Source organism: Colletotrichum jinshuiense, chromosome 10, assembly GCF_051148585.1.
Source record: "Colletotrichum jinshuiense chromosome 10, complete sequence".
Lineage (NCBI taxonomy): Eukaryota > Fungi > Ascomycota > Sordariomycetes > Glomerellales > Glomerellaceae > Colletotrichum > Colletotrichum jinshuiense.
This window is the reverse complement of record NC_139303.1, coordinates 1,442,270-1,466,610: the sequence shown is the minus strand read 5'-3', so window position 1 is coordinate 1,466,610 and position 24,341 is coordinate 1,442,270. Positions and strand designations below refer to the sequence as shown.

Genomic DNA, 24,341 nt, shown 5'->3' with positions numbered 1-24,341 from the left:
ACATCGTTCTGCAAAAGGGTCGCGTACCGGTGGCTGTGTGCCGTGGGGTTCGGAAATGGAGTCGTCGTTCAAAAGGCATATGACAGTGCCTGCGCACTGGGTGGTCGTGAATGTCCGTTCCGGGCATCTGACAGGCCGAGCCTGTAAGACGCGTATCGCGGGGCAAGAGATGACCATGCAGGTAAGAGATGACTGGCTTGTTCAAACCCCCGATCTCGATAAGCACCACGGTCACGGGGCCGCGCGACGGGCCTGAGGCGGATGACTCCTGCTCTACGAACTTCCATCTTCGGGGACATCGTGAAGATGAGGCCTCCGGGAGCTTGGGAAGGAGCCGTTGCGGCGGTGGATATGTCTGAGTGCCTCACCCTTGTGGCCCCGCCCAGATTTTGCTTGTTTCGGCAGTTCTCTCCGGTTCGAACATGACTCTCGATGAGTCACTTTTGGAAAGACGAGGTAGGACGGGAGAGGCTTGGTTGGGTAGCAATCCTGGTATCACAGCCTGGGGGCGTTGAGGAAGGGTCTCGGAGAGAGTTGTTGCCTTCAGCCACAGGCATCGACTAAATTACACGCCGTTGCGATATGACAACGGATGGTGGTGCTTTTGCCTCAAGTACAGTAGTTGGCGGCTTTGTCTCAGCTATGCTTGCTTGTCTCAGAGCCTTTACTCCAGTAAGGAAAGTGGTGAGCCTCATCTCTTCTTAATTTTTTTGTTTTCTCAACTTTGGGGTAATCGCAGTAGTTCCTCCGTACAAATCAAGGCTGTCAAATCTGGCAACGCAAAGTGGTTGAACGTTGTCCTCGCTACATACATCGTTCTAGAGGTAATTCAACATGTATCCAAACACTCAGAAAATGTCAGAAGTAGCTCACCTATCGTTAATGTACGATGGCTGTTAAACTAGTCTCATTCGTAACAAATGATGACAATGCCAAGCCAACTAGCAAATAATCGAATAGCCCCAAAGCTAGCGGTAGAGCCTTCGGCTGCCATATCAGTTGCTGTTGTATTGGCACTGTTGCGTTTGACGATAATAACGGTCGATGAGAAGTTACATGTGTATCAACCCATGAGTTTGAGGTGAAAGCTGGGCTACGACGCAAGGCTGTTCATATTATTTATCTAGAAGCTGCTGACCGAAACCGTTAGCAGGCTACATCATATACTGTCTATGGGATACCTTGACAAACCAAAGATTTTGATTTCCGAAACAACGTCTTCTGGACATGGCGGGATTTACCCATGTAGTGCGTTGAACTCTCTTTCGATTGTGGTTGGATTACTCGGCTAGAATACGGGCCGGCGGTCAAGTAGCGAGAGGCAGCAACAGTGAAACCCGGATATTCTAACCCCGGGCTCTTAACGGCGATGTCTTTACTGATGATCTCGCTGCTTACCTTTCTTCTTCTCTTCTTGAACTGATTACAGCTGACGAGTATACTATTTTGATATTTGGCGAGCTACCACTCGTACCGGCATCTTATGATGTCAACAATTGTATTCACCGAAAAGAACTTGAAGAGAAGTATAATGGAAAGAAAGCATCTACAGAGGACCCAAAGCCTCCAGGGGACAAGGCCAGTAATTGTATCAGAGTGGGATGTGAGAAACAGCGAACGCCAAACGATACAATTATAGAAATGTCCAGCCAGCATGTCCCTATATATAGTAGATCAACATATCCTCGTCGAAATGATCAACCGATAAAAAAAATAAAAAAAAGGAGAAAAAGGAGGAACGCCGGCCGGTAAAAGGGAAGGTAGCCCACCCAGGCAGGCCATGGACAAAAAGGATGGACGATCAGGGAATCGAACCCTGGACCTACCGCATGCTAAGCGGTCATTATACCACTAAACCAATCGCCCATGGTATGATCTAGCCCGGACTTGAACCGGAGACCTTCAGTGTACTCAGACGAGTCGCCTCGAGCTGTTAGACTGACGTGATAACCAACTACACCACCAGACCATGTTGAATTGTTGAGAACACCCGGCGGTGGGCTGGCTTTTGACGTCGCTGTGCAGTTGTGGATGGGGCCGCGGGAAGCGAGGTGGGGGCAAGGGTTTGGTCAACGGCCCGCACTAGTGGCTCTTTCAACACATGCCCCCCTGTCAAGTCCGCCGATAGCTCCTCCGCTAGTTTCCCGCAAAACACCCGCAATCACACCGGGAGGCTCCCGCGAGTTTTCCGCAAGATGCCCCGAGCGCACTGCTGCCGGTCAAAGCAACCTGCGATTTAACCCGACCGACGGCCAGACTTCTGTCCCGGTTTCCAAGTGATGGCCAGAGGTCGAGGTATGGCAACTCGGATACCGCCGTAAGCTCCTGCGTTGTCGCTTTTAGGACCCTCGAACATGCCGAGGCGGTAGTTTAATCAAGAAGAAAGCTGCTAGTTATGCGGAGCACATTCAAACTCAAAACTTTGGCCGCGGCGGTTGGCGACATAGCCTCACCCGTGTCTGTTTCGATAATAATCATGGGATTATCATCCGTCTCCAATCCGTCAACAATATTAAGTATGCCAATGCGACTGCATTCTATATGTCTAGATGGCCTGCGTTTCTTTAGGATCGCATGGATAACGTTATGACGACACGATTTCTCAGACATTTTACTAGTGCTGACCAATGTTTTGAATCCGTGGCCCGACTCGATTTGGATCCCAACCTGAAGGCCGGCTATTACTATTGCACCGCCCGAAGTTCTGGTCGGTTATTGCGGCTTGAAATCCTTCTCGGATATGGAATAGTAGTCTATCCGCCTCGAGATGTTATAAATATAAACATTATGAGAGGGATAGTACTGACATTTTTTCCCATCTTTATCAGCCCTTACATCTATCCCACTCCCCAACCTCTATAGAACCACATCTTGCAACAACAGGCCTTCCAATCATTCCGAGTACGCACCATGGCACCAACCGTTGTCCTCATCACAGGCGCAAACCGTGGCCTGGGCAAGGGCCTGCTCCAGCGCTACCTCGCCCAGCCGGACCATATTGTGATCGCGGGAAACCGTGACCCAACGCACCCAACTTCCACGGCACTCAACGATTTGCCCAAAGCGGACGGCTCCCGGTTGATTGTCGTCAAGATCGACGCCGCGGTTGAGCAGGATGCACATGACGCCGTCAAGGAGCTTCAGCAGACCCACGGCATCGACCACCTCGACATAGTCATCGCCAACGCCGGCGTTTCTTACGTGTGGCCGCCGGTTGCCCAGCTCAAGATTGCCGACTTGCAGGCGCACATCGAACCAAACGTCTACGGAGTCGTAGCAATTTACCAGGCCACACGCCCCTTGCTGCAGAAGTCGGCCAAAGAACCCATATTTGTGCCGATGGGGTCTACAGCGGGCTGCATAGAGTGAGTCTATTCCAGAGGGCTGGGCAGGGCACCTTACTGACATATGCCAGGAACCAACCACCAATCACCAACGCCGCCTATGGGCCGTCCAAAGCGGCAGTCAACTGGTTTACAGTCAGGATCAATGCCGAGGATGACTGGCTCAACGCCTGGGTCCTTGCGCCTGGCTGGGTCCAGACTGATCTTGGAAACGCGGGTGCACGTGGGTTTGGACTTGAAAAGGCTGATCTTGAAGTCGATGAGTCCTGTGACGGCATGATGCAGGTACTTTCCGTGTCCACTAAGCAGAAGCATGGAGGCAAAATGGTGTCATACACTGGTGAAATCTTGGGGTGGTAAGGGTAGTATTTGAAGATTGTGACACTTGGTGGTGTAATCAACACGCCATGTCAGATATGAGCAACGCGTTTCCTGCCATCAGGTTCAAGATCATCGTGCAAGACAGGACCAGTTGACAGCTTCATACACAGTCATTCTGCTTGTCGCTTTGCGTTCGCTGTCATCTTTGTTTCAACTTTATTGAATTCGGCCATACGTGTTGTAATTCTGTGTCATTATATTGAAAGTTCTTTAAGTGGTATCATCAATGCAAACTAAAGCCAAAATCGTTGGTCTATTTCCCCGAAGCCCCCGTCTTTGTCTCGCCCATGTCCCAAATGCCGTCGCATATCCAATGCCCGTCTTCCCTCGTCCACAAAAAGTCGGGTATCCTGTCGAATCTAGCTTCGTAGCGATCGGAAACGCCCATCCAGTACCAAAAGTCATGCCACCGCACAGACATTGGCCGTTGTGATTCCGGCTCAGATTCAATCATTGGCGGCGGCGTCTTTACCCCCAGCGAGTCGAAACAGTCGGCGACCTTGAACCACAAGCTCTTCTCCTTCAGCTGATGAACCGCGATGGCCTCGTCGCCGACCATTGCGTGTTGGATGGCGTCGGGGTGCGTCATCTCCCTTGCCCACGCCGTCCCGTCGTGTCGCGCGTCCATGTCGTCGTAATCGAACTTCTCCGTACCCTTGAAGTTGACGAAGTTGGCTCTCTCACGTCCGTTCAGCATGAGCGTCGCAATTGCCATGTCTTCTCCTGTTACCACGCGGTACTTTTCCTGGAGTTGTGATAACAACTTCACCATGTCCCAAGTTACTGTGTACATAGCCCCGTGGGGGAAGACAAGATCCCAGTATTTGGAGTAGTAGAGCTCTCCGATGACGGTTCGCTCCACTGTGCTTGACATGCGCCCGGTTTTGCTGTCCGGTGACAGTCTTGGGGCGAGAAAGCGATCCCAGAAACCGAGAGCGTTCAGCCACAAGTCGGTATCCATCTTGGACACGAACTCATATTTCATATCGTGTTCGACAAGCCACTTGTAGAACTCGAGTGACTTGATGGTGTTGGCAGTAATGTCGTCCTCGGCAATGTGGTCAAGCACGATCATGTCCCCAAATGTGCGATTCTCGTTGGCGACCACTTCTGTCCACTGCGGCCCAGGGTTTGATACCACAAAGCGTCCGTCAAAAGGGACGTCGCTGAAGACCTTCATCCATGTAGACCGTATGAGCATCCGACGCTCGACATCTGACGCAGTGGAGATGACTGCGGCGAGCCAGGGGTTTGGTGGGCCGTCGTGTTCGCTGGAGTTTGTTGAAGTTTGTTGAGGGGAGTATGGGAAGGGATGCAAAACGTATGAGGGCTCTGGCAGGCCATCTACGAGATTGCCGTGAACGATGATTTTCGTGATCGGTGCCTTGAATGGCTCATGGTGGGAAGGTTGGGTATCATGAATAAGGTGGTAGACAGCGCCAAGAAACAATATGAAGCAGATGAGAAAAACGCGGAAAACCCTTCTTTGGTGACATCGAACTAATGATGTCCATACGGCGAGAATCATCGACGAACAAGAGGCCACTGATGCCATAATGGCTCTCAGACGCAACGATTTGAAGATGAAGTGGGTTAAAGATGAGTTTGGATGTCAAGAGAAAAGAAGAAGGTTAAAAACTTGAAACGAGATGAGATGGGGGAACAAACCCAAAGTCCCCCCTAGGACACACAATATTACACAACAAGAAATCCGCAGTACTATTCGGTTGAAGCATTAAAACGGTTGCCTGCTGCTGCGCTACATCTGACGCTTCGCGAAACAACCAGGCAATGAAATTAGTCGACGTGGATCTTCATCGTGTTGCTTAGACCAATCCATGTGGACCTACAGGCTTCTTTTCGGGTATGGGCTGTGGGCTGCGGGCTGTGGGCGCCCGGTTTGTTACTGATCGGCATCATAGCCGTGTGGTCCAAGGTTTTAGGCTTGGGACATTCCAACAACGAACCCCTGTTTTGGAGCAAGCCAAGGTAGGCGTATGGGGCGGCACGCGGTAAGTTTCCTAAGCTGTCGGGCGCGCTTGGTAGTTGCGGCGGCCAATCAACCTTAATTGCCCAAGTCTGGTTCGAAGGCACGGATGACCAACACACTATGAAGTCGGACATGATCAACCCGACTGTGAGGGTCCCAGCTGTGGAGGGGAAGGAAGGACTTTTGCAAGCTAATTCGCAGTTCTTGAATCATGGACAATTGATGCACCGCCTTGTGCCACGTAGCTAAACACTGCCGGCCAGGTCCTGTCGTTTCAACTCTGCTGAACACATCGGGATTTGCATCTGCTTGTCTGGCTGGTCTGTGGCTAAGTGAACCGCATGCTGAGATCCAAAAGCGGCTGCCTAGACTGTCTTGGCTGCGCCCGGCGGAGCTGGTCGTGAAGAGTTCGGGCATTGCCAATCAGCAGATGGACGTGTGGAGACGCGGACGTGTACCAATCGTGGGTTTCTTCTTCTTCCACAAGCCTTGGACGACCGGGGCTCCTATGTAGAATTTGCAGAAGGACACCTCCCCCTTTCCAACGGCGTAATTACAAGTGCCTGTGTAGAGGAACCACGGGCCAAGGCGACCAAGAATCAAGACACACGACATACAGGAAGCCAAGGGCCGGGAAAAAAACCTTTGGATTTAGCCGGTCATGACATCGTACGGTTTCGTTTCTTTTGGCATCTTTGCCTGCACGAAGTGCTTCTCGTTGGTATCCCGAAACTGTTTTGCCGCTGCCTGAGTTGTAAATTGTACTCCGTAACCCCAGAGGGATATGGGTTGAAAGGTGGAAACATCAAAATTGCCTACCCTCGGTTTCTCCACGGCTACTGGGATCTGCAAGGTTGAGATGTCGATGCCCGGTCATGTGTCAGCCCCTTGCCAATAGTATAGTATACAACATGCATAAATTTACGTATGCCGGAGACCTAACGGCCCCCTGCGACTTTGATTGAAAACAGTAAGCGATGCTTGAAATGTGGATGCCTGATGACCGAAAGTGCCAAATGACGTCAAATGATTCCTAAAAGAAACTCGTCACGTGCCCTTAGCATCTTCAGAGCCGTGCCGCTCTCAATTGCACCGAAGGCGATAAAAGGTCTGAGGACTACCCTTGTATCCTTTTTGCTACCTCTCCTCTTTCTGACAATGATTGACAATCCTTGAAATCCAACAGCTATTTATCAACGGCGCTGTCATTTTTATGTGTATCTCTTTGACGACCACAACACACATTTCAGCGCGAAATTGGTTGGCTCGTGCGTGACCAATTTATAGTGTTATATACGAGCGGTCGGTCTTGAGCATCTAGTTGATATTGTCAGGCAGTGGAACGTATAGGGCCAATAGTGTATATTGATAAGCTTGTCCGAATAATGACAGTAACAGGGATTACTTCTACCTATATAAGAGAATGTGGCTTGGACCCCGTATTGCATCGATAATGTATGGGTATCGCATACGTTTCATATGCATCTATCAAACAACCGTGTATTGCATGGTTCTAACCGCCTGGGTCTAACACACCCCCCTAGATTTAAGGCCTGCCTTGAAGCTATTTACAACCTCTAATCCGTCTCTTCTGCTGTCAACAAGTAGGTGATATCGACGAGACGAAGAAGTTATACGAATTCTACATGCTTGGTTGCTTGCAGAGGTTTAGTGAGACCGTTAGTAATAGTGCTGTTAGTATCCATCTATTTAAACTTAATAGAACCCATCTGTAATATCTGCCTTGCCTATAGATTCTAAATATCGAGATGCTTCAACCTAGACACTCTTTATAGTCGTTCAGACGTTAACAGACGAAGAGTTTGTTGGTTATTATAATAGACGGTTGGAAATCCATCTGGTTGAATCTCTAGATCTCTTATCAACCGCAACGTAGCAATATAATCTCTTGTTGCCTGTATAAGGGCAATAAGCTCTGCTTCTATAGATAAAGTTACAACACTTTGTTGTTTAGTTGCTCTCCAACCAATTAGCCTACTAAACAGCATAGTAATATAGCCTTAGCTGCTCCAACGTGTAGTTAGATTATTAGCAAACGCAGCGTCTAACAAGCAGTACAACCTTCTATCGTTAGATCTATTGTATTTAATAGCTAGTCTCTTGGTTCTAGCTATGTAGGCTAGACAGTAATCTGCTGCTTAATTGTAAGCTGGCTTAGGATTCTATAGGTATTCTCTAAGTCTAGAAGCTGTATATAAGATATCCGGCCTGCTAATTACCGCTATATAGTTAATTAATCTAACTTTACTCTAGTAGTTAAGAATCTGCTGCTTAGATGCCTGGCCTGTATACAGGACTAACTTCTTGGATCCTATTAGTGTCTTTAGCTAATTATCTCTTCTATTAATCTTGTACTTTGTAATTAGTAAGTTGATGTAATTATTAAGGGACAGCTAGATCTTCTTGTTGGTGGTATCTTAAAGTATTCTAATCCCTAAGAACTACTTTAGATCTCCTATATTATAGAGTTAATAATAGTTGTAAAGTTCCTTCTTAACTGCTGCTGCTCTCTCTTGTTAATCTAGAAGGTATACAACAACTATATCATCTATAAAGATAAAGATAATAATCCTATTCTTTATAAATATACAGTTATCTTTAAACAACTGTTTGAATCTAAGTTGAACTATAGTTTATATAATATGCTGTTGCTACAGGAGTAGTAATCTCTAAAGTCCGTATAGAGCTCGCTATAGTAGTAGATAATTCCTATAGTCTTTAAAACCTAGTAGGTATCTAATGTAGACTAATTCATCTAGCTATACGTTTATAAAGGTATTTACAGCATCTAATTACTAGAACTATAATCTAAACCTAACACTAAGTGCTATTATTATACAGAAGGTTTTAGCTGTAAGAGTTAATGCTATTGTATTGAGATTGTTTTAAGGTTGTAGATTCCCTTATATATAGATCCTAGCCTTATACTTCTATAGATAACCGTACTTATCGAACTTATACGTAAAAACCTACAACAGAGGGATTACAAAGTCCTTCTTCTAATTAACTATACCTAGGTTCTTCTTCTTCTATATACCTATTTCCTAGTAATACTGTAGCTCTATTTTACAGGCTTCTTTCTACTACTAGAAGAAAGGGTGGTTTTAAACTTCTCTCTAGTTCTATAGTGTTAATAGTAGATCCTGCTTATATATTTGTGGGACTATACTTTGAATTATACTCTAAAAGGCTGAATAGTATGCGTTAGAAGTTGCTACTATATACGTAATAAATTGTCTTTATTAGTTACTACTGGAATTAGTCTGTATTACCTTTTGTAATAGTCTCTTTTGCCTTAAAGCTTTAATTATATTAAAAGTATTAATTCCTTAACTTGTATTGTATTTCTTGTAACGTTGTAGTAGTAGTGTTGGATCTAGTCGACCTACACCCTTAAAAGTACCATCCTGGCTGGCAGTATTAACATCGCTGCTAGCCGGCTCTAGAGATAGTGATTATTTAACAATTATTATTCCTTTAGCTAATCCTTTATCACTTAGACTTCCTGAATTACTAGATTAATCCCTATATAAAGAGTCTTTATCTTCTCGTTCTTCTACTTCTTTTCTTTTTGCAGTAGTATTTTAGAGACGCATGCGCTTAGGGCCTGTAGTTAGGTTGGGTATAGTGTTGTGTGGTTGACTTAGACTTTAAATGTGAGATTCTTAATCGATAGGTTCTTGTTCTTGCTGTTATTAATAGCTTCCTTATTGATTTCCTTCCTGTATTACTATAGGAATAATCTAGAGTAAGGACGACGAAAGAGGCTGTAGAATTAAATTATAGTAATTATTATAGCTATTACTTTGATCCTGGGATTTATCTACCCCTCTAGGTAATAATAAACCGCCAGGTGGGTACTCTAAAGAAGAGTATGTAATTAGTAAAGAAGCTGAAGCTGTTAACGGAAGCTGGTCTTTATATACTATTATAGTTAGTTGAGCCTGGTTCTATTAAGTGTAGGCTTCTGCAATTACTGTATTACTTATAATTACGTCGATTAATAGATCCAGCTCTTTATGGATTTCTATAATATTAATAGCATTAAGTTGTACCCTTAGGGATATCTGCTTGTCTGCTGTTGTATCCTCTATTATTAGATTATATAGAATCCCCTTATTAAACGTTACGTCCCTTATATAGAATACTTAGTTTAATACTGGTACTTATATTCTATAGATTATTAGGCTCTTGTATCTATAGAGATATCTAATATAGGCTCTTAGGGCAGTTTTAGCGTTCTTATTCCTACTGGCTAAATAATCCTTTATAAGTAGGTATGCCTTACAGCTATATCTCTTAAGATAGTGTATTATTAGTTTTTCTAGCAGCTAGGTTCCTTTCTGCTAGTTTAACTAACTGTTAAGGCAGCCCTGTAGCGTCTTCTAACCTTATAATCTTCTTGGCGTTAAGTTAGATAAATATACTGATGCTGCTGTAGTTTCTAGCTATAGATTTTATAGAAATCCAGCTCTAATTGACAGAGCTCTAGCGCCTTTAAATACCACCCCTCTAGATCTTTCTGTAGTTCCGTTCTACACTAGGGTATATAGTGCTAACTGCAGTAGAATTATTCCTTTATCAGCAGCGTATTCGTTAATATTGCTCTATAGAGTAACGTCTCCATCCAGTTAGATAAATCTAACTCTAATACCGTACTAGACCTATAGATAGGTAATTAACTATCTAATATTAATTAAACCTAATAGTTAGCGATACGGTAGAAATCTTTAGAGCTTCTGCTTGGTATATAAGCAAGAAGTCACTATATTAACTATTGCTCCGTTATATACCTTATTCTATAAGAAGAAATTAATATTAATCTTCTTGAATAGGTATATAGTCTTATAGGTAGGTTGTCGTCTTGATATTATCCTTATAGCCTTTATAAGGCAGCAAGCTTTATAATCTTCTACTAGTAATCTAATTACTTCTACGTTGCTACAGGCAGCTCCAACTTAGTTAATTACCTGTTTGCTGGCGTGCCTAAGTCTCTTATGCTACAGCTTAGCCCTAGCAGCTTACTGTTAGTTGTCTCCTGTTGACTTTAATCTGTAAGGAATAAAGTAGGTAGATCCATCTTTTATTGCTTCTTTAAGGTGGTATTAAGAGTTAGAGGTCTATACTTTATACGCTAGATTCCCCTCTATATCCTTAAAGCACCTTTTCCTTATAGAGAACTACAGACCTTGTAATTCTAGTCTATACGTGCTGACTAGGGTGGTTTCTACCTCTAGAACTAAATAGGCGTTGTAGATAGATAGCTGGGTCTCGTTGTAGTTGTAGTTAAGTGCTCTAACCAGCATTATACCCTTAGTAATAGCTGTAATTAGACTGTTTGGTGTATTAAAATCTTTAGTGACCGGTTGTAGATCTCTAAATCTCTCCTTATTCTACAAGAGAGTATCTAAGGCTTCTATATCTATAAGGATAGAATACTATAGATTGTTACTTTTAACAATATACCTACATGCTCCGTTAGGTTCTTATAGAATAGTTAGGCTGCTTTAGCCTGATTTATTTAACTAGTCTGTATCTAAATTTAATAGTGTTGCCCTTATAAAGTTAGTATTCCCTTATCGTTTAGATTGTTGTAGGTTGCTTAGCTGTTAACGTTAATTCTTCTAATTCTCTACGTTAATTCGTTATTAGATTATAGGGATCTTCTTCTTGTAATTCTCTACTAGCTGTAACTTTAATTAATCTCTAGACCATCCAGGAGGTCTAATAATCAGGTTGTAATAGAAATAATTACTACGGTAGTGTTCCTTATTATACAATAGATAATATAGTAGTCGTCTTCCTTTAGACCTGCTGCCCTAATTTAGCTTAGAGGTAGAAGGTTAACCTAAAGGTTGGTTTACTTGTTAACTGTCCTCTATTTTATTCTACTAAGTAGCATAAGCTCCTGCTTTCTTAGTTGACTCTAAATTACCGTTGTTATCCTTAATCTAGTACTTAAAGTCTGTTAATACGTTAAGACCACTTGTCTTTTAATCTTCTAGTAGATCTTATTGACTGCTTAGTTGATAGCTAAGTGGTTAAGCAACAGACGGATATATAGTTTTAAGAGCTTAGATAATAAGGTTAACCTAATCTAACTTAGCTGTTAGCTATAGACAGTTAAGACGTACCGCTTTCTACAGCAACGTCTAGGCAACGTAAATCTAGTTAATAATATTAGTTCTTTATATTTATTAAAGATAGTTAGTAAATTCCTTATAGGCAAGATTCTTCTAGGTTTATATAGACCTCTTAAAGCTGGATTTTAGTATCATTAGGGCATCTTATAGAGTATTAGCGTCTGCTAGCATACTGATAATTATTAGATTAACAGTATTAGTAATATCTCTTATAGACTTCTATAGAGCATGAATTCTTTATTTGTAACGCTTTAATTCCTCTAGATATACCTTTCCATCTGCCTTAAATGTAGCCAGTTGGATCGTATTTACGCCATCTAGAAGAACTAGTTTAATTAGTTCCACTAGAGCAGTTGTTCCAGCTGGATTACAGAATTCCTATACCCCGTTAGACTTAGCGTTTATTCTGACGTAGGTATACTATTCTAGCCACTCTTTCTCGCCCTTTAACACTACAAGAGCTCTAATTAACGCCATCTTAAACAGCAGAAGAATATTGTAGTTAAAGCTGTTAGATTAACCACAGTTCCAACCGTCGTAATAGCTGAGGGATTAAATAGAGCAACTAGGCGTAATCCGTCAAGCAATCTAGGCTTATAACCTGTCAGGCAGTAGAACGTATAGGGCTAATAGTGTATATTAATAAGCTTGTCCGAATAATGACAGTAACAGGGATTACTTCTACCTATATAAGAGAATGTGGCTTGGACCCCGTATTGCATCGATAATGTATGGGTATCGCATACGTTTCATATGCATCTATCAAACAACCGTGCATTGCATGGTTCTGACCGCCTGGGTCTGACAGATATTATCGGCTGAATTCGCTGCCCGCGCAGAGACGCTAAAAGGCGTAGTTGTGGCCGTCCACGGGATGATTACTGAACTCCTCATGCATGCTGAAACCCAAAAAAATTTCGTCAACTAGGCCTCATATTGACGATGACTCCACGGCGAATATTCTGTTCACAGGTATCTCATCAATTGCTATCAACAATGAGAGGGCGTTGAGGTTTTTGAAGCTGCGAGATGGGCAGATAATCAAGCGGCTGAATTAAAGTTGTCGGCGTTCAGGTCCATTTGAGCCCAACGCCGTTGCACTTGCCGATGACAGGGGTCCGGGCGGGGAGAAAATCACGCCAGAGCTTAGCGGCATGACATCACCAAGACGCGTTTGACTTCTCCCTATGCAACAGGTGCACGACAGTTCATTTTTTTCGCAGCGACATCCGCAGTGCCTATGGTAATATTCCCTGTTCCATGCCTTTGATTATCTGCTTGGCTTTCGCCGTTTCGAATCCGCTCCCCACCCCATTGTCTTAGAATCGACGTCACCCAGATACACGCATCGCAATGGCAGGTTCCCTTGCAAGCAAGCTCCTGGCCGCCATCGCCATTGGCGGCACAGTCATCGGCGCACCAATCGGCGATGATCAAATCGTCTTCAAAGCAGATGCGGACCTGACCCGCGTCCACGAGGAGTACATCAATCCCTGTCAAACCTCACCATGACAGCCAGCTAACGCAACGCAGGCTCTTCAACGCCCAAATCATCCCTACCGTCCTGGAAGAGTTTCAGCCCATTCTTGGCCTCTCGGCCGAATGGTCCTCCTCAAATGTGGCTGATCTCGGCAATACACTGAAGCCCGACGACCTCCAATCCGCCCCATCCATCTCCCTCGTCAAGGGCTCTTCCATGTTCAGCATTGCCATTGCTACAACCTACGTCCTCACCCTCACTGACCCAGATGCTCCTTCCCGCGACAACCCCAAGTGGTCCGAATTCTGCCACTGGATCGCAACTAGTAGTTCCCCCACAATTTCTTCTGGCATCGAGCCTGCGGAGCTGGACGATGTCGTCGAGTACAAGCCTCCCGGACCCCCTCCGAAGACGGGAAAGCACCGCTATGTTTTCACTGCTTGGGTGCCGGCCAATGGAACCAAGGAAAAGTTGAACCTGTCGAAGCCCGAGGAGCGCAAGCACTGGGGAGGTGACGAGGGTCGCGGTGTATGGAAGTGGGCCAGGGAGAATGGTCTTGTTCCCGTTGGTAAGACGGCATATCATTACACGTCGGATATTGTACCGAAAACTAACTCATGATTAGGGGCGAACTTCATTTACGCCCAGAACGAAAAACAGTAATTTCTGATCAGCTTTCGAGCCGATCTGTAGGGAAAACAGCAAGGCTAATTGATGCAATGGGAATCTCCCTTCACCCTGCTCTAGAACTATCCTATCCTAGATAATTTTAGACTGTTGAAATCATATCCTAGCATGAGCCTTGTTTCTACATCATGGTGATTTCTGCTATGAAACCCAAGCAAGAAAATAGAGGTACATTCTGTTGTCTTAGTTACGTGGGTGCAGAGTACGCTGTCTCATTCTGGTTGCCAAAGATTGCGGCAAGTGAATCCATCGCTCCATGCTCCCACTCTCATCATTCTCACAGCAGCCAATATCAATACAGCCCAAACGTGGTCCTAAAATAACTAGTCAATTCTTGCATATGAAGTCAATAGTACCCCGCTTCAGACCTGTGAGTCAGCGTTGTTACAATCAGCAAAGGAGACAAGCAACCGGATTATATCCGCATTTTTATGGACTTTTAGTTGCGAAAAATCAAGCCAATCCATGTTATATCTACCAACGGCACCAAGGATAAATGCTTTCGAAACAGCTTGCGGGCTTTGTTGATGACGGTGAAACTGGCCCCGCGTTGATCTCAAGACTCAGCCTATGGATCTTCCTGATGCCTTGCATTAATCCAGTTTCACTCACACGCCGCTGAACCTGACCTATCAACGGGCTTGTAAGCCAATGAAATAGTTAGGAATTCCATCCGCATATTCGCGGAATAGTTAAATGCAGAATTTCATTCAGTAACACAGATGTAGCTGTCGAAAGAAACATTTCCGTCATTTCAAAATTGATAACAAACAGCCAAACGCGGGAACAGCCGATCATTCGTTTACGATTAATTGCACATTTTAGTTCTTCATGGTAAAAAAATAAAAATAAAAACCTAGAAAAATTTGTATCGCTACAGTTTCATATTGTAAAAAAGAAACAAGAAAATATTAAAGAAAGGAAAAGGTATATTTCGGAATTACGGCATTATTGTTAAGATCACAGGATACCCGTACGGGTAGTAAATCAAAGTAAATCAAAAGAGAAAAACTGGTACTTTATTACGGCGCGTCGAAGGAAGAAAGGAAAGGTAGGAAGCGGAAGCAGCAGTTGAAGATATAGCCGTTGGCAGCCGTGAGGTAGAATCTCCAGGCCCGACTGCTGCCGCTTCCCGCCGCTGACCGCCTGCCCGTATCCTCGCTGAGTAATTCAACAATTATGTTAACTTCCTTCGACCTCTTTGGAAATTCACCTCTATACTCATTACATTTTTATTTTCTTGATATTCCAGAGGGAGTGGAGAGGAATAGACGAGGAACAGATAAGGGAAGGTAGAGATTTCTAATGCCAGTAAGGGAACCCGCCGTCTTTTCTGCAACTTGGCTTGAACTTTTGCTGATACCGTAGTCAGACTATTGATGCTCTTGCGCTTTCATCGACAACTCTTTACAACTCCCTGCCGAAAGAGAATTTCCCCTCTTGCTGAGTGCACTTGCAGCACGTTTTGTTTTCCTGGCTGAGGAAACAATTCCCTCCCAATCTTCAACAGGTTCGGCAAGATGCAAGCCATTGTTTTGTACCCCCCTTTCTTTGGAGAAGCGAGCAACAAATGCAGTGACAAAGTCCTGCAAGGTCCAAAAAATATTTTACTCTGAAATGTGAAAGAAATAAATCTTTTTTTCTTAGAAAAATGTTTGGGGATGACGACGCTCGTCTGGGTTCTAAGCAGGGATCTATCTCACCTGCATAATCGAGTCTGATGCACACGAGGGGGGATCCTCTGTTTAAAGGACTCCAATGGCTCCCCAATCTTCATCCGCAACCTCCAAATCCTTACATTCGTAATCTCTTGCACCTTTGCTGTTGAAACAGATCCAACCAAGCGCACTACTTTGCAAGCCTCAGTCAAAGCCGGAGCCCGGTGTAAGAACGAAACATCATGGGTCCTGCCATTTCCCCATTTCTGGGAACAGTGCTCACTGCTGCGCTGATTCTTTCTCTCGTGACCGTATACCGACTCCTACTGCCAAAGCCGCTTCCTGGTATCCCATACAATCAAGATGCGGCCAAAAAGCTATTTGGCGACGTTTTCGAGATGATGGGATATGTCATGCGGACGAAACGAATCTTTTGCTGGCTTACCTCTCTCACCACACGGCATCGAAGCCCCATCGTCCAGGCATTTATAAAGCCCGGGGATCTGCCCTGGGTTGTTCTCACCGACCCCTTCGAGAGCCAGGACATTCTTCATCGCCGGACAAAGGAATTTGACCGAAGCGGCTTCTTTGGCGAGTTGATCGGAGGCATTCTGCCGGAACAGCACATCCAGTTCTTATCCACCGATGTCCGCTTCAAGTCTTCTCGCAGTCTTATTAATCATCTGATGGCACCGACTTTCATTACCCAAGTGAGCGCGCCAGAGGTATACAAGACTATGAGCGTCTTAATCAGACTGTGGCAAGAGAAATGCGACAGGGCGCAGGGCCGGCCATTCTCGGCCCATCATGATATTACATACGCAGCGCTGGACACTATCTTTGCATCTTCTTTTGGGCTGCCTGAAGCCTATAGCATCACGACCCAGCGCCTAGATGCCGTACTGCAGTCGTCGCCAATCCTTCCTGATGATACCGAAGATCAAGTCGAGTTTCCGGAAGGCATAGTCCCCGAGGTATTCTCAGCCATTTTGACCCTTACGAACTCTGTGACCGATACGCAACTATCCCCAGCGCCTGTGCTCACCTCATGGGTTCTCCGCAAGCTCCCCTATATGAAGAGGGCCACAAAAATCAAGGACAAATACATTCGTGAGAAAATAGATGAGTCAGTGCATCTGATAAACAGCGGCAACACCGAGCCTTGGAGTGCGCTGCACTCGGTTTTGCTGCGGGAAAGAGAGATTGCGGCCAAGGAGAACCGACAGCCCAGCTACTACAAGCGCGCTATTTTTGACGAGTTCTTCGGCTTCATGATGGCAGGGCATGACACAACGGCTACTGCTGTCGCTTGGGGCGTCAAGTACCTGGCCGACAATCCCATCAGCCAAAGTCGTTTGCGCACCATCTTGCGGGCGGAATTCCCTCAATGCGCTAAGGAGAAGCGCTCTCCAACCTACCAGGAGCTTAGCAAGGCGCAGATTCCCTATCTCGATGCCGTGGTCGAAGAGGTGCTGCGCCACGCAAACCCGATCGCGTTCGTTGTCCGTCAGGCTCTGCAAGAAACCACAGTCCTAGGTCGTCATATCCCCAAGGGTACCAATGTCTTCCTCATGGCCAATGGACCCGGGTATCTGGAGCCAAACATGGCCATAGAAGACACAATTCGCAGTTCTGGAGCCAGACGCAGCCAGGGCAAAGGTCTCACGGGGATTTGGGATGACGACGACATCACGTCCTTTCGACCGGAGCGATGGCTCAAGACAAACTCGAACACAGATAGTGAGACATTTGACCCTATGTCCGGACCAACCCTTGCTTTCGGGCTAGGTCCTCGCGGGTGCTTCGGCAAACGGCTGGCGCTGCAGACGCTCAAGATCCAATTCGCGCTGATTATCTGGCATTTTGAATTGTTGCAGACCCCTGCAGATTTGAGTAGTTACGATGGAATCCAAAGGTTTGCTAGGGAGCCGGTACAGTGCTATGTTCGTCTGAAGAGAGCCGAGCTCTAAAGCCACCAAAATGAGCACTGGGAATGCTTCAACAGCACCAGAGGTAGATAAACCAAGGCCTTGGCTTGACAGCCTGGACATATTTGTAGGTAAGCTTCCTTTGAATCAAATAGAATGTTAAACAAAACATCTATTTGATTGCTTGCGCGTTTGGAACAATTTTAACAAGTCTTGGCTGCGGAAATGTATTTGCTTATACTATCTAGTCTAATTCATGGCCGGCATCTTTTCAATTTGGCGATTACTTGGTAGGACCCAACTCGATTGTTGGTCTTGAACGTTACGATTGACCTCCACAGCCAATCAAGGTGTGACTGAACTACGGTCTCCCGGTGTCAAATCACAACTTAGCCTTCAAAAGAAGCACAAAAAGAGAACGAATTATCAATCGTAAGGAGAGAGTGCTGGTAGGACTAAAAAAGAATCAAATGTATAGTTACGAGAGAAATGCATCACTTTATCATTTTTCTACATCCAACTTCTGCATTAGCAGAAAAGCTAATGTGTCTGTATCAACAATGCAACCTCGCTGTTGTCTTCCCCCGCCGGAACCACGTCTACTGTCGTGAAACTTTTCCTATCACTCTCATCAACTAAAGAGTAAGTCGAGAAAACATGATTTCTCTTGAAATTAGCAGTGGCATCTTCGCTGCCAACATTTCCTTTGCTTTTGGACAACACACCACCTCGGAATGACGCCTTGATCAACCAGTCAGGGTCCGTAAAGTCGTTCTGTGGCAGTAATTTCCACGCCCTCGTCCTCACAGCCTCGACGATAACGGCCAGAATCACCACGGCGTTCAGCGCCGCAATAGCGACGATATATAACCTTTCACCAATAACAAACACTCCCACTGTCACATCCGCCTGCGTCGATTTTGAAAAGTTGCCAACCATTAGCTGAGCGGCCCCATAAGCCGCTAGCATTGAATCCGACATTGAGGTGATAGCATTCTCCAGGCCGCGAAGTGTTGCATGGGCCTCCGAGACAGTACCGTTCTCGTTCGAGGACATGTTCCAAGCCGTAATGCTTGCGAGAAACGCATTTCCAAGTACTGACTCATAGAAACTAGTCAAGTCATTGGAAATGAGCTCAAACTGCCTGACGACAGTCCTCGTTATATTGCGTTGTGGGTCAAAGTCCTCGATGTCTTTCAATGGCATAACTGTAACATTCCTGCCCTTGATGCCGACAGAGACATTGAAAAGGGTCGGCGTAAAATCCAACGTGCATTGGGTAGCATTGAGAGCAAGGTAACTCTTACCTGCGGCGATAGAAACATAGCGTCGCGCCGAGTCTGGACTGTACGCCACACCCACAGCTACAATCGCACTGGAATCATGGCCAATGTACTCAGAGAATTGTTCGCCCCCAACGCTGTCAGGCAGAAACCCGGTGACAGGAAATATTCTTTTCGGGAATTCGCTTCTAATCCCGAAATCCATGCTTTTGTTGTACAGACACTCGACATTAGATCTGTAACCGATCTCTTGAAACTGGTACGTCGTCGCCGATGATCTGCTGCTTATGGCCTTGTCTCCGATGCCGACAGAAGAACCAACTCCATAAGAGCGCCCTTCGTAGATGAACTGCGTGTTGTCGATCTTTGTGTGTCTGCGGGCGGATCCATCTGACGTGGTTGCGGATGCTCCAGATGCGATCAAACTACCTAGAAGCTTGACTCCAACCGAGTACGTGAAAAAGCCCTGCCTCGTGGTTATGGAAGGCCCAGACTGCGAGATTTCAGAAGGATACTCCTTGATGAGCGTCGTGTTTATGAAAGCAGGAACCGTAATGTTCTCGTGGACGATAATTGTGCTGCCCACGGGCGTCATGGCACCGACCCAGAGGGCCGAAAGGATTGGCCCGAGAGCACAAAAAGCGAGAATGGATAGAAGAAATGGAAGTCGTATATCCCACTGCAACCGTGGAATTCCAAGATTCATCCATCCTTTGAGGCTTTGCGTCGTTGACACCGTACCGTTGAAGAATGCTAACCTCGAGCCATGTTGGACGAGGATAGCAATTGTTGAAGTTTGTATGAGAGCCAAGAGATAAGCGACAAGTTGGATTGCTGACTGAATAACGGCACGCCTCGATGTGATAGTCGCAAATGATGATTCGTACCAAGAGCCATTTACGGTCCATTGTCGGCAATCAGCGGCAACGAGGACAGAGCTCAGGGCGGTGGTGATGATAAGGCAGAGTGGGATTGACCACTTTTCCCAGCGGTCAACCTCCTTCAACTGCCACTGCTTGGAGACGGTCATTCTACGAGCCGCTCGGCAGGCGTCCTTTTCGTATGGCTCCTAGAATGTAGAGAAAGTCGTTCCAAACTCAGATAACGACGACGAAATACAAACATGCGCGGCAATATGAATGACGGAGGGCAAAATATCGAGAATCACCTGCATCCACAGTCCTCCGGTTTTGTCGGCGGCAGCCTAGAACCAACGGAGTCCACTCCTAGAAACCAGGGTTGTGGTTGGCGTCTCAAGTTCAGCCCAGCACCAATGACATTGAGCCTCTTGGCGCTGTCCCTATCTGGCCCCACGCAAAATGGACCTTTACAGCCTTGCATGCATGTCGCGACTATTGATTGAGCTCGGTTTTCCTAATTTGTTTATGCGTCCATATTCTTCTCTAACCCCTGTGGTTTTGAATGCACGTTTGGGGCGAGGGGTGTGGCTGACGGCTTCCAGGCAAATCAACATACTTGTAGTAGAATGCCCCACGACCTTCGCCCAAGCCGGTAGATAACTTTTGGATTGCCAAAAATTCCCCACCGATATTGCTTTCTTTTGCTCTTGGGTTATCGAGAGTAGGACAGATCGAGTGTGTTGATGGGTCATCATGGATATGTTGCATTAGAGCACCGACGCTAAATATGCGAGTGGCACGAAAAGCCGGTCGGTCTTTGTCAAAGTCGCTATGTAGATTTTAGTTTGAAACATGGATAACTTATATGTCTATTGTATAGTGAACCCTCTCTCGGGGCGATACGTGGGTGGCCAGGAGTTGGCATGTCTCAATCTCAAGCCTACTGGAACCCAACGGTCTTCTAATACTGACCCCTGTGCATTGAAGTTTTCAGCATTGGAACTGTTCTTCGGGCGGGATTCATTCCAGAGTAATTATTTGTCTTTCTGATTATTTACCTAGTCTTTTTTATCTGCGGCTGAATATGTGCACGGCTGGAGGACATTGAAATACTCGGTCGAACCAGTCGTCGGCCTCGTCCACACAGACCGAGGTCTAGAATGGACCATGATGATATTGACACATTTTCAAATAACACGGTATATATATAAACACAAGGTTATAAAGAGAAGATATGGCTAGAACTTTGGGTCGCTACATTGGATTTCTTCGCATGATTCACGATCAGCCACTTGGGGAGTGGGAGGGATGTTGCTTACATGACAACGTCTACGCATAGTAACGAATTATCAAGTATCTGACTATTCTAATCATACCTCCAACTCAATTGTAAAGACTGCAGCAGTGAGTTTAAAATCATGTCACCTTGTACAAACTCAGCTCGCTAGTTGGGGGCAGCTCAGGTAGCTAGCTGGCTGGCTTCCGCCGAATAACGCATTCCATTGCCGCAACCAAGGCCGGTGTTCGTGCCAAATTTCATAACAATGAATCTGAGTATCGGGGTTTAATCCAATTGATTGCCATTCATAGCATGTGGCAACTGTTGACCCTATATTTTGTACGGGGAAGGATGATCGGATCCAGACACGTGACGTCATGTCATATACGGAATGCAGCCCCGAGCTACGTCATTCAACGTTCTCCGATTGTTCCTGACAATCAGATGTAGCGACTTTCCGAACTCATCACTAACCGCAATTTTGTTGGGCAGACGAATTTACCACTAGACGTTGAACACTAAAAACCACACCTCGAGTTCATCTTCTCCGTAATTCTTCCAATCATACTGCGCGGCCTACATACCATCACCCTCATACACACCTAACTAGCTACCTCACCCACCATGGCAGAAATTGCAGCAGGTGCCATTGTCGCGGAGCAGGTCATCTCGACCGGCGTCGAGGCAGGAGCCGCAGTTGCTGTGGCACGACCGACCCAGCCTCTTAAGGTGTCTCTATCTCAAATCGCTACCACACAGGCTCCCGAGTTTGATGCCTCGTCAGTCTACCCTTTCCAATCTGTAGATGTCTCCTAACGTGCAATACAGTTCCGCTTTGGCACGCTCTCATCACTCAGTCACTGTCATCAACCACAAAGCATGCATTTTCGGCGGCGAGGCGGCTGACGGCCAGCTGTGCTCCACCGACTTCCATGTGCTGTCCTTGCCAGCCATCACCAAGGGAGAGCCAGTCGCAACATACGCCTGCTATCCCGCGTTCGCGATGCAGGATGCAGAGACAGGCAAGACCTACGTTCCGTCCCCGCGCTCAAGACATGCGGCCGCGGCGCGCGGCCAGTTCGCCATCATCAATGGCGGCGCTGACGCCAGCGGCAACCCAATCGACGAGACATGCCTGTGGCTGTGGGACTCTGAGAGCTTGAAGTGGACTAGGATCGAGGGAGCGAGCCAGATTGGCAAGACGCTCACGCCGAGATTCGACCATCACATCTTCGCCGACGAGGCTCAAGACATCCTCGTGCTACACGGCGGACGAACGGCCAAGGGTCAGCAGGCGACCACCGAGACGTGGCTGTACAACTTCGACACCCTCGCTTGGACAGAGTTGCCGCCCTCCCCAGAGCCACCCCTGGCCGCCGCATTCGTGGACAACGTTCTCTACACCGTCGGGGCCGACTCGGGCATGAGCGGTGCCATCCACTACATGGACCTCAAGTCGAACGCCGAGGACCGCGAGAAGCCCAACGCGCTGGTGTGGAAGACGGTCAATTTTCCTACGAACCCTCTCGTCCCTGGTCCTCGCCCCCGCGAGGGCGGCGCCCTTGTGCCCGTCGACACCGGAGTCGGCAGACACTACCTGGTCTACATGTTCGGCGAGGACAGCAGCTCGGCCGAGAAGGACTTTTACACCGACATCTGGGCCCTGCAGCTGCCTAGCCACGGCTTCAATGCAGCGGCCATCAAAGATGCCATCCGCGACAAGCTGCCCCGCGTGGATTCCGGGGAGTTCAGCTGGGCCGAAGTTGAGCTCGTCCCCAACGAGGAGGTCAAGACGGAGGGCAAGTCCCACCCTGGTCCGCGGGGCTTCTTTGGCGCAGACGCGGCGAGCACAAAGAGTGTGATTTTCTGGGGCGGCATCAACGCGAACGGCACAGAGGGCGATGGATGGCTGCTTCAAGTTCGTTGAAGGCTGTATTTGAAGCATGTAACATTATTATGAGACAAGAAGCAAAGGGAAAAGGAAGCCTCATGGGTATGATATCAGGAAGGAGAAGCAACAGCAGGCAGCAGTGAGCAGTGAGAAAAACGAGCCGGAAACAATGCGCTTCCGGATCCCACCTGACTCGAACGGATTCACAGGTAAGGATCAGAGGTTAAATATTATAATTACTATGTCCTGATTCTCAGTACTCAAATCAGTGGCACTTCCATGCTCATGCCCAGACGGATTATCTCCTCGTCCGTTGCCATTTGCTTCTTACTACCCAGGGCCATCGCTGATGCCTCGTAACATTCTCCCGACTCGACACTTGCCCTTCCGCCTTGGGTCACATGGCCCAACGACACCATCGCAACCCACATTGGACACAACCATCGCTGGCGGCCCTCAATTTCGATTCCTATACAAGGGGCGATGCTGTCAGAACAAAACACCTCCAATCCTGCGACAAGTTGACGCCCGCTTCAAAGAAGCCAGGCCGGAGCAAAAGTCTACTTACACGTGGTGTGGCTACGTCAGGGTGTACCAGGTGGGGAGAGGGTCCTTCTTGTTCCAGAACCTGATAGTGACGTCGCAGTTCTTCCAGACGCCGTAGCAAGTGTTGGCGCCGCCGAAAGAGGTCGGGAGGAGGATCCAGTACGCGCCGTCATAGCTGCCGAGGTTGAAGTTGTAGGTCAAGTCGACATAGTCGGAGTTGCTGGGGAGAGGGGCAAGACACGAATCAGCAACAGAAAACACACACAAATTCACGCGGGCCTAGACGGGGCCCCGAGGGCGAGGGAAGAAAGGGGAAGAGAAAAAAAGGACTCACCCGGCAACGGATTGGCGCATGGACTGGAACTTTGCGTTCATGACGCCGCCGTTGAAGCCGTTCACGTAGTAGGTCGACCCCACGCTGGTGGGCAGCTTGTGGCCGGCGCGGCGCTTGTTCTTGCCGCAGTCGCTGCTGGTGACGATGCCGCACTGCCCGGCCGCGGCGCAGGAATCGGTGAGTGCTAGCAGGACGACCAGAGTGGAAACGACCTTGGCAGGTGCCAGAAACGACAGTGAAACCATCTCGGGTGAGTGCGAAGAGGTTGGACGACGAAGATGAGAGAGAAAGACGAGGGTTGGTGAGGATGGTGATGACGGTATGCTCCCGGCAGACGTAGGACTGACGTATTTATCTACAATTTTGCATCTCTGCTTCCTCCAGGCATGGCTGAGTTAGTTGATTGACACTCGAAAATGACCGTGTCAATCTGTAAGTCGACAACTTAGCAAATCACGCGTGTCAGTCTCTGAAGCTAAAAAACGGCCTAATACCGACGTATCTTTCGTTTGCTCC

The 24,341-nt window shown here is 46.9% G+C and overlaps 7 protein-coding genes across 7 annotated transcripts; 4 read left to right on the top strand and 3 right to left on the bottom strand.

Moving 5' to 3' along the window:
- Positions 1 to 2,910: 2,910 nt before the first annotated feature.
- EsH8_X_000350 (uncharacterized protein) lies at positions 2,911 to 3,704 on the top strand (the record flags this gene model as incomplete). Its single annotated transcript, XM_083274438.1, has 2 exons — positions 2,911 to 3,365; positions 3,416 to 3,704. The coding sequence occupies 2 exons, from the start codon at positions 2,911 to 2,913 to the stop codon at positions 3,702 to 3,704; spliced, it is 744 nt and encodes a 247-aa protein (XP_083119830.1).
- A 274-nt stretch (positions 3,705 to 3,978) lies between these two features.
- On the bottom strand, positions 3,979 to 4,926 carry EsH8_X_000349 (uncharacterized protein; the record flags this gene model as incomplete). The annotated part of the gene is made up of 1 exon (XM_083274437.1): positions 3,979 to 4,926. The coding sequence occupies one exon, from the start codon at positions 4,924 to 4,926 to the stop codon at positions 3,979 to 3,981; it is 948 nt and encodes a 315-aa protein (XP_083119829.1).
- Positions 4,927 to 13,232: 8,306 nt separating this feature from the next.
- EsH8_X_000348 (phosphatidylethanolamine-binding protein) lies at positions 13,233 to 14,022 on the top strand (the record flags this gene model as incomplete). Its single annotated transcript, XM_083274436.1, has 3 exons — positions 13,233 to 13,360; positions 13,413 to 13,927; positions 13,985 to 14,022. 3 exons carry the CDS (start codon positions 13,233 to 13,235, stop codon positions 14,020 to 14,022), a joined length of 681 nt encoding a protein of 226 aa, XP_083119828.1.
- A 1,924-nt stretch (positions 14,023 to 15,946) lies between these two features.
- Positions 15,947 to 17,674, top strand: EsH8_X_000347 (uncharacterized protein; the record flags this gene model as incomplete). Its single annotated transcript, XM_083274435.1, has 1 exon — positions 15,947 to 17,674. The coding sequence occupies one exon, from the start codon at positions 15,947 to 15,949 to the stop codon at positions 17,672 to 17,674; it is 1,728 nt and encodes a 575-aa protein (XP_083119827.1).
- A 498-nt stretch (positions 17,675 to 18,172) lies between these two features.
- Positions 18,173 to 19,945, bottom strand: EsH8_X_000346 (uncharacterized protein; the record flags this gene model as incomplete). The annotated part of the gene is made up of 1 exon (XM_083274434.1): positions 18,173 to 19,945. The coding sequence occupies one exon, from the start codon at positions 19,943 to 19,945 to the stop codon at positions 18,173 to 18,175; it is 1,773 nt and encodes a 590-aa protein (XP_083119826.1).
- Positions 19,946 to 21,678: 1,733 nt separating this feature from the next.
- Positions 21,679 to 22,981, top strand: EsH8_X_000345 (Kelch repeat-containing protein; the record flags this gene model as incomplete). Its single annotated transcript, XM_083274433.1, has 2 exons — positions 21,679 to 21,833; positions 21,883 to 22,981. 2 exons carry the CDS (start codon positions 21,679 to 21,681, stop codon positions 22,979 to 22,981), a joined length of 1,254 nt encoding a protein of 417 aa, XP_083119825.1.
- A 543-nt stretch (positions 22,982 to 23,524) lies between these two features.
- On the bottom strand, positions 23,525 to 24,070 carry EsH8_X_000344 (uncharacterized protein; the record flags this gene model as incomplete). The annotated part of the gene is made up of 2 exons (XM_083274432.1): positions 23,525 to 23,711; positions 23,826 to 24,070. The coding sequence occupies 2 exons, from the start codon at positions 24,068 to 24,070 to the stop codon at positions 23,525 to 23,527; spliced, it is 432 nt and encodes a 143-aa protein (XP_083119824.1).
- Between the last annotated feature and the right edge of the window lie 271 nt (positions 24,071 to 24,341).